Raw genomic sequence first — 18,845 nt, 5'->3', positions numbered from 1 at the left:
TTTTTGTAAAAGGGCGAAGATTCCTCTATTATCCCTTATAATAATATAAACAAACTTGATTTATACTTTCAACGGACAATAGCGGTCGGCGGGTGCGAGTACACAATTAATTATACTTGGTATAATAGTCTATTGAACATGTAGGTCTTGGCAGTTATTTACATAACTTTCAACAATAATCCAAGCCAAGGTTGTTTTGAAAACATTGAAGTAGGCATATTTTGAGAATTTATATTTTGATTGTGTAATTTTTCATACCAATTAGATTCTTCACATTCCCTATTTTATTTAATAGTCTCAGTTTCAAAACAGTAAATCGAGAAAAAATCTTACCTTTATATACAACCTCCACCATTGCCAATTCCTTAGCTTCAAGTACGCGGCGCAGTTCCTCTGGATAATTCTGATGGCGTTGAGTTGTTGCAGCCTCTTCTGGTAGTTGCGGCGCGCCAGGAACCCGCGGCAGAAGGCCTGGAAGTTCACGATCAGGTCCGTGATCTTGTAGTCACGCTCCTCCTCCAGGTGGGCCAACACTCCTGCCCTGAAGAAGATCTTCGACTGACCCACGCGGTACAAATTGTGATCCAGCTCCAAAGCTTCAATCATCTGCTCGCAGGCCTTCTTCCCGTCCATGAATCCCTTTGGAATAATGTTCGGCGTCAGCAGCTCGTAACGCTGCCTGAACTCCTGGAACGGGATACGGTTGGGGAAACCTTGTCTGCATATCCTGATACCCTCGAGCACACCATTGCATCGGAGCTGATCCAGAACTAGAGGCGCTTCGATCTTGCCTGCCTTCTTTTCGTGGTTTGGAATAATACACCTCACGAAGTTCGGGTTTGTGTTTCTGAGAGTCGCCATCAATTTCGTCAACTGTTCTTTGTATAATTGTGACACGGTCCTGAACATACCCTTTCTCGTTCTGGCACCGAATTGCGTGTCAGTCATGGCCTGCTGCGCCATACCGACGATCTCGGCGTCCTTCCAAATGTGGCACACGAAAGGATCCTGGGACGACTGAAGAAGGGACACCACGTTCTCGTTGAGAGGGTCCATGTTCTTCATCAGCCACTGTGCTGCTGAGTAATCCACTTTCCCAGCGTAGTGGATGATCGCGAAGTCAGCGATACCACGGAAATCTGTCTTCATAAACTTGGGGTGGACGGAGTGAGCAGACACTAGTTTCTCAACGAAAGTCTTGTCTGTCGCTTTGGGGAACCAACACTCCTCGTCCAGGAGCGCCATGATACCCATGGGTTTGTCGATAAGGTCGATGGTCGGTTGCAGATCGAGTCCGAAATCAATAAATTTCCACTCGATTCCTTCCCTCTGATACTCTTCCTGCTCGAGAATGAACATCGTGTGATTGAACAGTTGCTGCAACTTTTCGTTTGTGTAGTTGATGCAGAGCTGTTCAAACGAGTTCAGGTCGAAGATTTCAAAACCTGCCATATCGAGGATGCCGATAAAGGAGGCACCCTGTCTCTTCGTTCTGTCTAGGGACCTGTTGATTCTGTTGACCAGCCATCTGAAGAGGCGCTCGTAGCACGCCTTTCCGATGGCTTCCACGGAGAATTCTACTTGTTCCTTAGTCTGTGCTTTCGTTACGAAATCACGACCCACTTTGATTCTTGGTTTTAGGAAAGCTTTCGTCATTTCTGTTACCGAAAGACCTGCAATTGGAAAAATAGCACATAAGCAAACTATCATTGAGATGTACGATGAAAATTGGCTATCATATCAGTATGCTTACCTAACAAATGCGCGATTTTCTGCGCTACTGTGTTATCGGGCAGCGTGGCCTGATCAGAGTTCCTCTCCTGCTTGAACTGCATGGATCCGAACAAGAGAACCGCCGACACTATTCTGAAGATGGAATTGAAGTCTTCCATGTTCATGCCCATGATATTCATGGACTTGATAGTCGCTTGGAATTCGACCGTATCATCAATTCCTGGTACTGGTAACGCGGCATTTGACAAAAAGGGGTAACTTTTGGGGTCTTCTAGAATGTACTCCGCTTTTTGTTGCGGCGTCGCTCCTGCTAGAAGTTGGTAGAAGATGTGGAATGTCCGTTCGTCTTTCGCTTGCCTGATGGCTCTCGATTTTTCTAATAAGTACGTTTCGATGTTCGCGCCCGCTATGAAGCCTGACGCGTCGAAGTTTATTCTTATGAATTTACCCTGAAATACATCGTTGTAGATTAGACCAGCAAGTCAACTTGCGATTGACGGTGCTTACATATTTTATGATACTTACAAATCTTGACGAGTTGTCGTTTTTGACTGTTTTAGCATTACCAAAGGCTTCTAAAATAGGGTTAGCCTGCAGCAACTGTTGTTCCAACTCTCCCTATAAAATATACATGTTCCATTAATTCCTCAATTCTTATTTGATCAGCAAACCTCTTGTAGAGAATGCAAGCTGTCAATCACCAAACTGATTAAATTAATGATACTTTTATGCCAGTCCTGAAAAAAGTCTCCAATTCGTTGAATAATTTTTGCACAGTATTGAATTGATTAGGTTTTGGCAGATTTTACTAAAGAGAAATTCTCAGAACTGGCATAAAATAGGGCATCATTTTATTAGTTACCTCCCTTTAAAGGGTGTTTCTATAGCTCAAATACTGGAACTTTTTAAGAGTCGTATTTGAGACACAGATTTCAACCAGAAAAAGAAGTCTCCTAATAAAACAGCACCCTCTATAAAACGGTTTAGTAATAAAATGGGATATTTACTGAGTCAAAGATGCAATGAGTGACGTCACAAATGGTGTTAATGTTGTTACTGTTAGCGGTTACCTCGAACGTGGGTCCATTGGTCTACGGCGATAGCAGCGTGGAATGAAAGGTTAATGCTCATGAGCGGACTGACAAACGTTATCTGTCTAAATGGGGTATTCAGAGAGATCATTCATCTTAGCGACATACAAAAGGCTTTATTATGAGATGGTCTTATACAAAATTCATTAAAAATCTATGTTGTTTTCAAACGCCCGTATTCATAAACGATGCTTGCTTATGTGAAGCAGTATATCGAACACACAGATTTGAATGGAGATCTGTGATTGGTTCGTGTGTCACCCTGTGCGTCCACGCGCACTGTGAGACCTCATAGTAATGTTTGTGAATACGGTCGTTAATGTGCTACATAAGGTAACGATCTCATAATAAAACCTTATTGGAATACCATTTAACACAAACATAGCTATGTCTAGTCGCAAAATGTTAAAATGTTACTAATGATGTTAATGAGTTAATGATTGTTAATTTAACAAGACGTACACAATAAGCATTATGTATTAATTCTATGACGTGTTACGATTCGAGCCGAGCGTTATATTGATGTCTGATATCATTCATTACGATAAAATGAGGTACTGTTTCTACATGAATAATTATACGATTAATTACTTTCATTACTGTTCACTATTAAAAGGCAAATTATTGTAAATTGATAAAACTTAGATAACAGATTGTTAACAACCTTTCTTTTGATAAATAGTTAATTTAATAAATTACTAGTCAATACGGAAAATATTTAACTTTTTTAGTATTTTCTATTACAAATATAAAAACCCATCCATGCGGACATGCAATAAACTTTAATGAATCCCAAAAAACCACGGATTTAGCGAACATTCCAATCGTGATAAATTGTCCTCAAATAAATATTTACAACAGATTTCTGGTTGATTTTCAATGAGACATCTTACGTAGTTTTTAATTAAACAAATTAGTTACTTCTTGATTTATATTATGCAAAGCTCAAGACTTAATTCGGACTCAACCACAAGTTTGATTCAAGATTTGGTGAATCTAGTATCATCCTCAAGACCGTCTTACTGAAAACCATTCATTTGAGACCGAGGACAATGTACCACTGTTCCAGACAACGTCAAGCGTGATCCGGTCGTATCATTTGGACTTACTATAATCAACTGCGGAGTCGGTCCCTGCGGCGGCAGCGGTTCGTGGGGAAATAAAAAATATATTACATGAGTGTGGAGACTGAGGGTAGGCGATACAGTGGGCGAGTCAAATTATACGTCATGGTTTGATTTTACAACTAAATTAACTGCTGTAGATATTAAGCTACTGGTCGTGATCACAGTAAAGTTCATTTTTTGCTGACGAAATGCTTTGTTCTAAAGCTTGGAATCAGCTACTCGGACGCTTGGACGTAGTCAGCAAATAGTTCGTGGCACCCAAAATGACCAAAAAGTTTACATTTTAAGTAACAAAGACTTGTTGCGAACTTTTTGGCTACTTTGGATGTCACAAACTATTTGACGCTGACTGCCTTACGTGATCGTCAGAATGAAATGGTAGTGACGTTTACGGTAATCGCCACTCTCGTAGCTTCAATAGTTTGATAACAAATATGCAGCGGCATTTACTTGGGTATATTATCAATTTCTAATAAAATACACATTTCAAGACTACATGGATGTCCCACTGACCCATACTTTGACTCGCCCTGTAAAACTGCAACTATCACGCGTGCTAAATACATTATAATTGACGACTCACAGTAAAATCTCACGTTATTAGTGAAGTATAACCATAGTCCTGCCAAACAAGACAATGACTTTGAATTCGAGATCATTGACTCTAAAAAGTATACAATGGCGTAACTGATTCACATACGAATGATAATTATTTTACAGCCACATTTCAGTCGTTTGAAAGGGAGCGGTCTGATTCACCATATTTTTGAGAATATTCTTTTAGCGTTTACTACAGTTAAGTTAATCTTTGGATGTCACTGTGAGTGGCCTAAGAAAGTAGTAACAAACTACATTTAGCTTCAATTTCACACCAAACATGAATTACTTTTGATAGCAGTTCTAAGGGTAAAACATTAGGTAAAAGTTTAGTTTAGCGATGATAATTATACTTTATATTGTTCACAATTTCTGTCTACCACATTCTAAATATGAAACTAAATTCTAAATATATTAAACATTAAGATAAACTTCAACAGAACTTCAATCAGAATTGGATAGCAAGGTAAAACTTCAGAACAATGATGAATATATTTCAAGTGTCATTGACACTGGATCACATAGCATTTAGTGTAAAATCAAAACAAATGTAGAATTCGACAGATGAAGAATGTGTTTTAAGATCGAGATAGTAGTTCTATCTTCCTCACCTACTCACTATTCTTTAAGAGCAAGAGCCAAACCTATTCTTCATCGACGTGGTTACTTCATCTTAATTCCTAGTAGCAATAGGACCAGTACAGTGCCGTACAGCATGCCACCGTCCATGCAAGGTGCACCAGATGTGGAATATTGTACAGGGTACTTATACAGTCAAAACCGCCGATAAAATCTAGCATATGCCCTTATAGAACCTTAATTAAAAACACATTTGCACGAGGACAGCTTTTTGTCTGGAATTTTCCAATCTGGGTCATTGCATCTAAGTTAGGTGCCATAAAAATCATAAAATATCCAATGTAGGACACGAGTAAATTGCGCAAGATTATTTAAACTCGACTGCGTTTGTTACTAAATGTATTTTATTTTATGCAATGATGCAATATTCGATTCAAGTCGTAAAACTTTCCTCGCACAAATAAAATTCAAGAATTACAGGCATAGAAGTCGCAAAGTATGACAATGCAATAAAAACTTTCTAGATCATAAACAGTATAAGTAAGCATTGTCATGGTTCCGAAGAGAAGGTATTGAACCATTGTTTTATGTCGAATTGGAATTGTGCAAGTAGCGATCAACTATGAAATGCATAGTTCAGGTATCACAATAGGTTTATAACTTCTACAGAACACTAGCTACGAGTACAAGAGACCTATTCAGACTTGAGATATTTGTAAAAAAACATTTTGTTTTTTTTTTCAGAAAAAAATTACCTTTGATAATTTTAGACCAAACCTAATTCATAAAAAAAAATCAAGCGTTAAAACCGATTCAACGACGAGATCAAGCGAGAAGCTCAAAACCGAACGAGATGGAGGACTGTTGTGGACGCCCTCTGCCCCATCTAGGGGACATAGGACCATAAGTCAAAGTCAAAAGTTAAAACCGATTAATTTGGTGTTTCTTACGAGTGTCAGTTTTGTGTAAGCAATCAGTAAAATTAAATGCAATACTTAAATCAATTTAACATCAATAGCAAATACTGCAACAAGTTACAGACAATACAGTCAATCGTGATATAACTAGCTCTGCTTATGTGTTTGTAATCTACAATACGTGCTATATGAAAACATTATCGGTGATTCACACACGTCGCGTACTACGAACACAAACGATACATCTGTCAACGTATGCACTTCTTAATAAATCTAGCGCAAATTGACACTGATGATTCAAGCCTTATTAATCAGCTGGTATACTCAATCTAATTTAGAAAAAAAAAAATAGGACATTAGTAGCTTAATCGAGCTTTACGTATAATAATAATGTAGCCTATAATGCTATAATTCAGATTTTCTCAAAATCTTACCCGATAACGGTAGTCGAACCAATAGTACGCGCGCTAAAAAAGTCACATTCTCATTTTTAAATTCTTGACCCAGTGCAGTATTAAACGATTAAAAGGATTGGTCATACATGAGCGCCGTAAATGGCATGGCATTTACGCCCTCACCTCGTGTGTAATCGCCTTAACGAGCCACATTAGCGCTCGAACATGGCAATTCAGCTAATGCGCACTCGCCCTTAATTTATATCTTTACGATACCTATAACATCTCATTAACACGATAAACATGTGGATTTATATCTTGGTGATTTACTTCAGTATAACAGATTGAAATCTTTCTTAAACCTTAAGCGGGCTAGACGTGACAAGGCAGTATACTAGTTTTATTGGATACTGTCTGAATTGCATTTACATCTGAATGTCCATTGAGGCAATCAGCGGTAACTACTACAGTTTTACGACTGGGGAATTTTATTATTAGTTTTATTTGACATATCAACGACCTGGATAACCTACTTGAATATCAAATACCCTTGGAAGTGAGATAGCTATTTGAATACATATTAATAAACTCTAGCTGTTCCAAGTCTCAAAATGGTACTAATACGATTGGGTTTAACTAACGTATTCCCTCAGTTTATTTTCCTTTTAGTCCTCAACATGCTACCATATCAAAGCCTCCTCTATTCTATTGCCTCAGTTCTAGACTCACGACATCCAGATGGTCCACAACAAAGCCTGCTCCTATTGCCTTGGTTGTAGACTATGGTATTGTTCTTCTGGCATCCAGCTGGCTAAATCCTCCTCAATCCTACTGCCTCAGTTGTAAGACTTATTATATTAAGGTCCTGCTTTCATTAGGCCTTCTTAATTCTATTGCATCAGTTTTAAACTATAATCCGGCCAAGCTTACTGCGTACCTGGCATCCGTAATGTCACATCGACGCTCTGGACGAACGCGGGGAGGTGTACGAGAAGGTAAAAGAGTCGCATTCCAGCTAGGTACGCAGTTAGCTCAATCGAATTTTACGGTATTAGCCTAGGCGCAGACCACCAACTTTTAGTTGGCCGATAGTTGAGTCGGTATGAACATGTATGAAAGTGCGCCCATTACACCGATTTGATATCGGCCGATTCTTCATACAAATTAGAATCGGGCCCAACTATGGGCCAAGTAAAAGTCGGTGGTCTGCGCCTAGGCTTAAGGCTGGTTTTAGTGTCACGCGGACCGTCCGGTGCGGACCCGCTCCGCACGGCCAATCTGTATGAACTTCTAGGGAGCGTTTTAGAGCAATGCGGTCCGGAGGAACCGCTCCGCTCCCTAGCAGTTCATACAGATCAGCTGTGCGGAGCGATCCGCACTGACAGTCCGCGTGACACTAAAACCAGCCTAAACTCCTGCTGGCAGCCAGCTGGTCATCAAAGGCTCTTACCGCTCCAGATCCTTTAGGCTTGGAAGCGGCGACGTACGCCAAGTACTGGATGACCTTCTTCGTGTTCTCTGTCTTGCCCGCGCCCGATTCGCCCGTGCACAGGATGGACTGGTCCTCGCGATCTGGAAGTGTGACATGTTACCATCAGCATGATAATATTTTTGACGACTGCCAACTTTTGGCTCTAGCATTGGGGGAGACCTATGTTCAGCAGTGGACGTCCTATAGCTGAGATAATGATGATGATGAACTTGTGGCTAACTTAACACAAACGCGAAAGCCATGATGAAAGAAGTTGATGGACGGTAAGTTGCAATGATGGCTTTCGTTTAGCACTCACCAGGATGGCGCTACTGTAGAGTAAGGTCATGTCATTCGGCAGTGGTGCCATCTGTTAGGTATAAAAACAATAGCTCTCATTGAGAATTCAAATTCCAGTGGTAGTTTTAGTGTAATGAGCACTTTCTTTGGTTATCTTTTGTCTATAGCCATTATACGAGAAGTACAAACTCTACTTTCACAAGGTATCAAATGTAAAAAACAAGGGGTTGTTTTTTTTTCATATATCCAGCATATTATCTTTACAAAACAATTTTCATTGTTTCTATTACTCAATCTAGTATCTATGAGCATGAAAATAAAAAATACTTCTAATCGGGTGACTTCTGTGCTATTACGTAATAAGGATAAAAGAGAGCACTTTCGCAAAATAAATCATGAACATCACGCAGATTCACGCATCAAAAGCGTGACTATAAAATAAAAAAAACTATAGGTATCCTTTTAAAAGACAAATTCAGTATTTAATGTCATCCTATTAAGGAGTGTTTTCGAACTGGTTCGAATAAAAAGTCGAAAAAATCCGAGAACATAAGGCGTAGAATCAACAAATAAAATATCGCTAATGCTAATGGAATCAAGTAAGTTTTTCAATAGACATTGTGAATCTACTTAGTTCGACTGTAATTAAAACAATACTTAAAGTGAATATTTTTTTCATTTCAGCCAAATATTTCCATAACGACCAGTCCGGCGTTGACCGCGCACATTTTTTTAAATGACTCAAAACCATGCAAGCAAGGCATGTCAGCTGTGTTGCACCTCAAAACTCCCAAACAAAGGTGCGGCTTGGTAATTAGTGCGTACATTTGTGGTACCCCACTCCCCCCTTGTTTACTATCGTGTCGCGTTGGGAAACGACTCGTAGGCGTTTCCTGGCAGTGCCGGTCGCTCATTAGTAAGGCTCATATTGCTGCATTGTAGTGATGCGCGGCTGTTTTCCATTTCCTTATGGCTGTCCCCTCCCCTTTTCACATTACGTTTTAACCCTTTCGAAGGGTTATTTAAAAAGTTCTGATAACGCAGTAAAACTTCTGGTAAGTAAGATGGATAACCCTAAATTTGTTTGAAATGTTTCTTTAAAACAAACTTGTTTTTATGCCTGAAAAAGCTCCTCAGGTAAACCGCGCTCGTCGCCTAAAGAAAGTGTTTTTACTCTATCTGTACATGAGTTGAACTATTTTGCCATGAAAAACACTTATCAGGGTATTTACAGTGACAAATGAACCAAAGTTCACCAAACTTTATCATTATTCTTCAAAGGTTTAAAGAAAATTCTTAAGATATCCCAATCACCCGCATAAACAACCCGTCTGTTCACCAAAGACAACACTAGAGCCATAGATAAGCGACTGGTTTTGAAGGCATTTGACTAATTGTGCGCTAATGGCGAACGACGATACGAATGAGTTACGAGTTAAGATTCAAGACGTCCTTTCGGTTTCGGGAACACTACAGAGTTTTTACTAAGAATTTCACCCGGGAAAATATGTAAAAGTAATAAAAGTTAATACTTTATTATTTCTTGCTGTGTAAATGAGCATGTAGTTTAGGTTACGTGTATCGGGCGCTGTACAAGCTGTAGTTTGTATACGTGAAAAGATACGATAAAATAAAAATTATAGTCGCTCGATTAAACAGAGACCAAATAAAAGCAATAGTAATACCGACAACTTAAGAAACTATCAGAAGCGTTGCAAACAGCAGCAGTCTTCCCAGTATCGCGTAGTTATTTTAACCTAGCCAGAACGCACCCGTCAGTCCATGGCGTTTACTTCGTTCGTTTCAGCCAAATGACATCCACTGCTGGACAAAGGCCTCCCCCAAGGATTTCCATAACAACCGACCTGCGCTGCCCGCATCCAGGTCACTTAGGTACAGGTGACTTACGATTTTCGAAAAGGTTGTTAGAGAAAGTACTGTATTTTAAAATGCCTGAGACACTGCTTGCATTTTAATCTAAAGATAAAGTTTCAAATGTACAGTCAACCAGGACTATTTCATTCCACTATCATTTAAAAAATAAATCCAAAGAGTTTATCCATCATCCATTGCAGAGCTCCTTTTTGTCGCTTATCTGAAGGCAATTTATAGCATCTTCAACCACACTCTTCACAAACCATTGAATATAAATGCAGTGTAAAATCAATTTATTAATACCGACTTTACTACTCGGACACAAAGGTCATCAGACAGAAGATCTAGCCTAGCCAGACTGAATAGTTCAGTTTAGTAATTGGGCGTCTGAACTTTAGATTGTCTAGCGCAATTGATTAGTTAATTAGGAAATGTAGTAATAAATGTGCTGAATGTAGATATTATTTCAATCTCTACCTAAGTGATATTGTTGTTATTAATATACAGACCTCAATCTAAGATGTTCTATCAAATCAAATACAAAAACCTAAGATGTTCTTTGCATTTAAGTTTATCGCCATACCAAGAGATGGCGCTGTCTAAGTCTTACATGGCGATATACTTGTTTACTTGGATAGTACTTCTTAGATTAATTAATTAGCTGCTGCACGTGTGTTTATGTACACTTGATAAGTGTCAATAACGGATTACCTACCTATTCTCCGGATAAGACAACTTAAATTGTGCTGCCTCTTTTGTGTATTTCTTTCTTTTCTTGTTTTGTGTGGTGTACAATATAGTGACGTGGCCATAACGGCGTATAACACTTGAAAATTTCGATAGGTTCATCCAGTGTCTAAGTAGCTCAGTTGGAAGAGCAGTCGCCCGCCAAGCGGAAGGTCGTGGGTTCGAGTCCCGCCTTGCAGTTCGATTATTTCAAGTTGTTTATTTAAAAAAATATAGTGTTTAATCTATTCTCTACTTACCCTGTAACATGGAACGGTACGCTGTGTCTGTGATGGCGAACACATGGGGCGGGACCTCGTGCCTCTTGATGCCTTTGTACCTCTCCATGATCTTCTCCGTGTATATCGGCAGCTTCTTGTACGGGTTCACCACCACGCAGAAGAGGCCGGAATATGTCTGTGGAAGAAGAGAGGATAAACGTCAGTCAAATCAAAATGAAATCATGTATTTTGGAAAGTACGGTCCTGAAGAGCACTTTTACACGTTTGGGACGTACTACGTCCCTACCACTGCTTCGAGACTTATGGACAATGCCAGTTCAACTTTCCCTCGGGACAAACTTGACCTTTACTGGTCGGGTTTTTATTCAAGCTGATACTGGCTACACAGGAGTTGCAGCGGCGGGAAAGAGAGGTGGGAATAGTCCCGTTTTACACGTCCTAACCCTACCACTGCTTAGGGACAGTAATATGGGCCAGTGCTGAAAAGTAGCGACGCAAGAAATTCAATCACTATTGTAAGCTTCTTTTCAAAGATATACACTGAACATATTATTGAATTTTGTGTATTAAAAAATCTACAAAACCATCAGACTGTTCACAAATACGTCATACTGTTACGAATTTAGAGACCTAAAGACCCACACAAGGCATTTAATACGAGGACAGAATAGACTCACACCCGTATTCACAAACGATGCTTGCTTAAGTGAAGCAGCAAATCGAACGCACAGCGTTGAATAGAGCTCTGTGATTGGTTCGTGTGTCACCCTATGCGTCCACGTGCACTGTGAGACCTCATAGTAATGTTTATGAATACGGGCGTAAGTCTATGGGCAATAACAATCACAATGAAATGGTCATTAAGGGGATAGAGCATGCTGTATTTTATTTATTTTCTCTACCATTCTTCAGTTCTCGGTTCATTCGGTAAATAAACAATTAACCCGTACAGACTTAGTCCGATGAATCAACTACTTCCGCGCGACATCAATTTGAATCTTATTCTGATGCATCTTGTGGTCCAAATTAGAAGGACACTTTAATCACGATTTCGTCACCTCCAATGATAGTTCTTGTTTGGACACCGACTGCTAGATAGTAATTCGATACGGCAATATTTAACAGGCCATCATACGGTGTAACAATAGATAATTGAACATTAAAAATGGTCCGTCATTAATTTATGTCAAGGCACTCGACAGTTTGTTATTTGAAAGGAGTGGAGAACATGTGTTGTATGGTATAGTACGCAAGGCTTTAGTGCAGCAGTATTAATTTGAGAAATACAAACAGTCGGTTGATTGAGTCTTTCTGAAAAACAATTTTAAATTAATAAATATTTTATTTCATTATTATCTAAACCATTTAACATAAACGCAATGCAACTATTGCTCTGATACATGAGGTAACAATAGCTGTAGTAGAACCAATCTTTTAGTATTCATTTGAATCTCTTCGACGAAAAACGTGTTCATTGAAGTGATTGCAGTAGAAGCTGACGTGGTGTGGATATTTTCTTACGAATTATAATAAAATTAGAGGCTGCCCAGAACATCGCTTGGTGCTGTCATCTGTCATTGTCGAACAAGCCACGGATGAGAGCGTTCAGGCGTACTCAACGTCTGAGCTTGAGAGGTAACGTTCGAAAAGAAAACAAAGCAGTTCCCGTGTCCGGCCAAGAGTGAATCACGGTAATAGGGTTGCCAGATCATCGGTCAAGAATGGTAACATTGTGTTGCTCACAATACTCGATAAGCTATTCTAAATCTTGGGACTCTCGGAGTAAAATTGCAAATAAAACAGTTTCTCCGGCCAAGAGTGAATCACGGTAATTGATTTGCCAGAGAGAGGCCGGTCAATAATGGTAGCAATTGTGTTGTACCACTCAATTAACTTTTGATCTAAGAGCCCGTGAACTCCAAACCTTCTTTATTTTATAAAAGCTGATAGCTTGTCAGCGCATGCTCCCAACAAACCTAAGAACGATGGATCGATGGACCATCAAGAATGTCTCTGTGTGTAAGCTAACCCAAATTCATCAAATAATAACGAAATACTAGACTTCACGGGCTCTTCTTGCTCTATGTTAAATCTTCGACTCTTGGAGTAAAGTTCCAAACAAAGCTTTAATGTCCGGCCAAGAGTGAATCACACGCTGGGAGACAGTGTTGCCAGAACGCCGGCCGGTCAATTGTGTTGCACCACTCATGAGGCTATTCTAGATCTTGGAGTTAAGTTCGAAAAGAAAACAAAGCAGTTTCCGTGTCCGGCCTGGAACCAGGAGTGAATCACGCGCCAGTGATAGGGTTGTCAAAATGCAGGTTGGTTAAAAAATGGTTCATATTAACCTGGATTAAGTCAGGTAAAGAAACTATTCTAGGTCTAGGATGTACGTAATCTAATCGTGTTTAGGGCATTTAGAATTTAGAAAAGCTTATTCGTTATTATTTTACAAATTAAAAGATTCAAAATATTACGTATTGGCAGCCCTACCAACAACGTTTGCGTGCATTGTGCGCAGGCGCTGCCGGCGAATTAAAATTTATTGCAACATTACTAATGTGCTATTTAATTTGCTTATAAATCGAAAAAAATACACAGTATTTCAATTTAAGCGAGGCGTGAACGTATACATGAAACGTGTTCAGCAGAGTAATTTGTTTGCAAAAAATTTTAACGTACGAGTATGTGTTTAACGAATGTACAGTTTTTTAATACATAAAAGCAACTATAAAAGTTAATTTTAGTATAGTACATTTACAAGTTACAAGACAAAAACAGCTAGGGAATGGAATTCGCTGTCTGCTGCTGTATTTCCTAAACACTAAAATCCGGGCGTTTTCAAGGCGAGAGTGAATAGGCATTAACAGGGCAGATATTACGTACCATCTTAGACTGCATCTCACTTAACACCAGGTGCGATTGCGGTCAAATACCTGCCTTGTCTAGCATAAAAAAATTGCTGAAATGGCTTTTAACTTTCATCGCTAAATGTATAAAATAAAGAACCTCTACATTGATGGCATGAAAGTACTTCTGTTGTAAAACCAAGCGATATTTAACTGATTGTTTTCTCTCTATCATCAAAGCATCATCATACAGCAGAGCAGACATGGTTTAAAAAAACTATGAGCATCTGCTGCGTCTGCGTCTAACACACTCAAGAATCCAAGTCCATGGTTGATATACTTAATGGAATATTGCAAGCTTGACCCAAATCTTGATTTTGAAAAGGGTTGGTGAGATACATGATCATGAATGAATTGAAACATATGACCAAACAAGGCAAAAAAAGTCTTCCTCCTTCCTTTGCAGACCAAAGCGAATCATTTCAAGTAGCCAATAATACTAATAATCAACGTGCAAACCGAAGGTTCCTAATGAAGACAGTATGCAGGTCAAGTCAAGCGCTCTGGTCGTAAAGCGCGCAAACAAGCAATTAGCAGTTATTGCCTGACTAAGCAAAAACGTAGCATTTGACCCAACAAGGCAAAAAAGTAAGTCTTCCTCCTTCCTTTGCAGACCAAAGCGAACCATAATACCATCTCAATTTGAAGAAGTCAATAATACTAATAATCAACGTGCAAACTGAAGGTTCATAATGAAGACAGTATGCAGGTCAAGTCAAGCGCTGGTCGTAAAGCGCGCAAACAAGCAATTAGCAGTTATTGCTTGACTAATTGGTCTCGTCGTAAACGGCTCTGACCCCCGGGGCTAGACTAGCACCACTCCTATATTTCTTCGCAACATAGTAATCAGCTCTTACTTAGCGGCTGTGAGAGTACCAAAGGATTTATGACTCCAAAGAGGTAATATAAAGGCTGCATATTGTTTGGCTCTAGCTAGTTTTCAGTGTGCTTTCATTCAGAGAGCTTTGCTTCCTTATTGTAAACTCAAACCTTACAATCGCTAGTGTATTTGGGAGTTGTAACTTGGGAAATATAACTCCCTAATCCTGAAAAAGAGTTAATCTGCGCATCTCTAGGTAGCAAGGGAATAGCGCTTAAGAAATCCTAACCGATAATACTTGTCAAAAGATACTCGTAGTACAAAGAGTTGATACGATTACATTGTAGCCCTTTATAAAGAAGACGTTCTAACTAATAAAGTAAGGCTTCTCGAACTGACACTGATCGTGTTTCATACAAGGGCTTACATGAAAGGCAAATTTACCAAATATGACAGCATGACGACAAAACATTAAAATACCACTAAGATATGCAGTAGAGTTTCTTAATTAAAGTCGATCGTATATCAAAAAGCAAGCAAAGTATGGTGGACCGACATCATAAAGATAGCAGGAAGGCGTTGGACGCAGGCAGCTACCAACCGGGCAGCATGGAAAGCATTGGGGAAGGCCTATGTTCAGCAGTGGACGTCCTATGGCTGAGATTATGATGATGATGAGCAAAGTATAATGACCGCTAGACTGATGGACGAACCACTTCATTATGATTATGGAGAGCCATTGTCATGTACGATTTTCTCTGAGGGCTGACCCTATGTTCAACATAATGGATAGTTGTAGCCTAAAATCATGGCGATGACGAATGACCACTATTTTCTAATAAAACAATATTATCAAATTAATAACGAACAAACGATTCTTTAGCATTGATAATTTTAACAAGTTCGGCGACTTCAAATAAGCTATCGGCGCAATAATACATTGATAACGTTATCACTGCCGATAGCAAGGGTGCGTGGGTTAATCAATTTGCGATCTGACCTGACATGCGACATCTTCAAACATAAATTTTAATGACTGACTACGTTTAGATAGTATATTTCAGTGCCATAACTATAACTTTATACTAATAAAGTCATCTTAATGAGAAAAAAAACAACAGTTCTTGTAAATCGTACCTAAACGTAGACAAAAATGGCAATCAATGTACATAGTACACATAGATGTCTTTGAGAAGAATTGGCTATAAATATTAAATGCAAAAGTTATGATAGAATCAGCACACCCATTTGCATAAACAAGTTATAATTAACCGTTACCTACGTTTAGCAGGAATATTTCCTTATTTATTTCTGCGTTGTTTGACGTAGGCTCTTACCTCAGACTAAAATGTCAAAATAATTTAAGTAGGTATATTCTTGTACCAAACGCACCACGGTAAATTTATCAAGGGTGTCTCCCAACCAGTTTTTCCTTAATCGCATCAGCCAGTCAAGTATGATAAGAAACCAACTTAAAAATAAGTAGGTAGGTATTAGCGGTATCAATTTAATTTGTAGAGTCACATAGGATTATCATATTTGTGCCATAATAACTCCTATTACAGCTAAGCACTCTTCAGTATCAATCATTTGTATCTTTAGAGAACTGGACCACATGAATAAAGAGTCAGTTTCTTTACTCACGTGACTTGGCATAGTTAGCATACATTATGTACACGATATCAATTATTTAATTAATAATGAATCTAATTTTAGGCCAGTATTAGCTGTTTACATACAATTAGTACTCAATTTACCGTCACCGATGTTTTTGGCGAAGATTACGCGTAATTTGGAAGTACAATTTCAACAGACTCAAAAACAGGTGCTGCGACGTCACCTGCCAAAAGGAAGCGGGTGATGATAACAGAATTGCCAGAATGACATCATTTGCATGGAATAACAATAGTTTAGTTCTTTATCATGTCAGGTTTGGCGAGTTATCGACTGAATAACTTGACACATTTGTTCAGAAATGGCTGCGAGAATTACATTTTGATGATGGCTCTTTCATTGAAGGTATGTGTAGAGACTTGAGACTGTCTTATATATCACGCTTTTGATACACCATCACCCGAAGGAAGCTTAAGAGATTTATAATGGGTCATTCAATCCATTCTTTCTTTCCAGGTAGGTACAGGTAGTTTGAATAGTAAATGTTGACACACGCCTCACTAGAAACTCATGAAATAAATAATTATATTTCCACAACTAAAGTCAGCACTTCAGCAGTAGCTTTTCCTTTAATGTGTGTCCAAACTGATCGATTTCAAGCGTCATGTTCTCTTTAAATTGCCTCAGTCGTTACGCACACCTTGCACATGGCAAATTATTCACACTTACATGCGCGAACATTGAACAATGTTGCAATTTACCCCTTGTAGGTGCAAAAACCCGATTGGCACAGTTTACACGAGGCGCCTCCCATATTTGGTGGAGTCTCGGCGCCTTACCGAGGCCTAATGTTGACCAACGACCAAAACGAGACATGACCAGGCGTAGCTGTACAGTTAACAGTAATAGAAAAATCTTTTCGTTTCTATACAAACTATCAGTTATTGTATAGTAATTTGCTGTTTCAGTTCAGCAAAATTAAAATCCTAGTAGTTAATTTGAAGCGCCTTTAAAGCCAAATACCATGCCTTTCTTCTTCTCCCTTGGTCCCTCACTAATGAGGATCACGAGTCACGCCCACAGGATAGCGTTCCTCCACAGACTGCGGTCATAAGCTGCCATACCATGCCTACATATTTTAATGTCAGAATTAGCTGCATTGACCTCTTGTAAAATGTTTCTAATTCCATAATAGGTAGCATGTGAGTTGGACAAATTACTATACCTACAACAAAATTAAATTATTTCTTGACGACTGTACGAAGCTTTGGCAATATGCTTGGGTAATTGTTCGCCAGCTTGCAACCGTTTGTTAGGTGATTGAATAGGTTTCAATCTGAGATCGCGATTAGAATGGTCAGCCTTTTAGCTATGAGTATAATAAGACTGTGAAAGATCTTGGAAATCTCTCCTCAATACAATTAGCTTGAAGTTGTAACGAGGCTCGAACACGCCCTTGGGAAACCTAAAATTCATCGAACCTAAAGGTTTATTTAAAACTAGCTTTCCGCCCGCGGCTTCGCCCGCGTGGAATTTTGTCTGTCACAGAAAAACTTTATCGCGCGCGTCCCTGTTTCAAAAACCGGGATAAAAACTATCCTATGTTCTTTCCCGGGACTCAAACTATCTCTATGCCAAATTTCATCAAAATCGGTTGCGAGGTTTAAGCGGGAAAGCGTAACAGACAGACAGACAGACAGACAGACAGACAGACAGAGTTACTTTCGCATTTATAATATTAGTTGGGATAACGCAATAGCACTATTAACCTGAATTTCTAAGTAAAGTTAACTTTTCATTGTGATGCTTCCGTCGCAACTCACTTCGACACTCTAAATGCCTTTTCAAAAACCATACTATTCGTCATTCATTACATCTAGAAATATGATTTAAGTAACCACACGAATACTCACCTCCAATGACTCAGTGTGAACCTCCATACCTACCTCTTACAGGTAAAGAAACTTTCTGGGTTGCATTTCTTTGGCCTTCTTCAGGATCCGCGTTCGTAAGAAGCCAACGCGTCAAGCTTGGCGAAGTTGAAAGTAATTTTAAAACGTTTGGTAACGTCCCTACCTAGTAAAAATCCAGGGTTAAGAATGACCACACCAATAGTCCCAAGCATACACCTCCTATGACTCACTGTTATCTGTATAAAGGAGCTTCCTGGGTTACATTTCTATGGCCTTCTCCCTGTGTCAGACCGTATAATTTAGGTGACCACACGAAAAGTCCCAAAGATTTACCTCCAATAATTCCTTCCCCTTTCCCTCCCTTCCCTTCCTGAGTTGCATTCCTTCTTTCTCGAATAGTCCGAAAAACACACCTCCAATGACTCACTGTTACATCAGTAAGGAAGAAATCTTCCTTGGTTGCATTTCTTCGGCCAATGTGTCATGTGTTACAGGTACGTGCCACGAGCGCGTCACGGTGACTCATCGGCCATCA

At 39.3% G+C, this 18,845-nt stretch overlaps 1 protein-coding gene across 4 annotated transcripts in view; it reads right to left on the bottom strand.

Moving 5' to 3' along the window:
- The window catches only part of LOC114356161 (myosin heavy chain 10), a 72,449-nt gene that overhangs the window by 23,404 nt on the left and 30,200 nt on the right, over nt 1-18,845 (bottom strand). For all 4 annotated transcript variants that reach the window (XM_028309297.1, XM_028309288.1, XM_028309296.1 and 1 more), the window contains exons 2-7: nt 11,073-11,229; nt 7,891-8,012; nt 3,935-3,958; nt 2,260-2,352; nt 1,754-2,183; nt 334-1,673 (exon numbers count right to left, since the gene is read on the bottom strand). In XM_028309297.1, coding sequence (XP_028165098.1) covers nt 334-1,673; nt 1,754-2,183; nt 2,260-2,352; nt 3,935-3,958; nt 7,891-8,012; nt 11,073-11,229 — 2,166 coding nt within the window. The remainder of the gene's footprint in view (nt 1-333; nt 1,674-1,753; nt 2,184-2,259; nt 2,353-3,934; nt 3,959-7,890; nt 8,013-11,072; nt 11,230-18,845) is intronic.

Source organism: Ostrinia furnacalis, unplaced genomic scaffold (assembly GCF_004193835.3).
Source record: "Ostrinia furnacalis isolate ACB-3 unplaced genomic scaffold, ASM419383v2 OfSCF0209, whole genome shotgun sequence".
Taxonomy (NCBI): domain Eukaryota; kingdom Metazoa; phylum Arthropoda; class Insecta; order Lepidoptera; family Crambidae; genus Ostrinia; species Ostrinia furnacalis.
The sequence above is the reverse complement of the archived record's forward strand: the minus strand, read 5'-3'. Positions and strand labels throughout refer to the sequence as shown.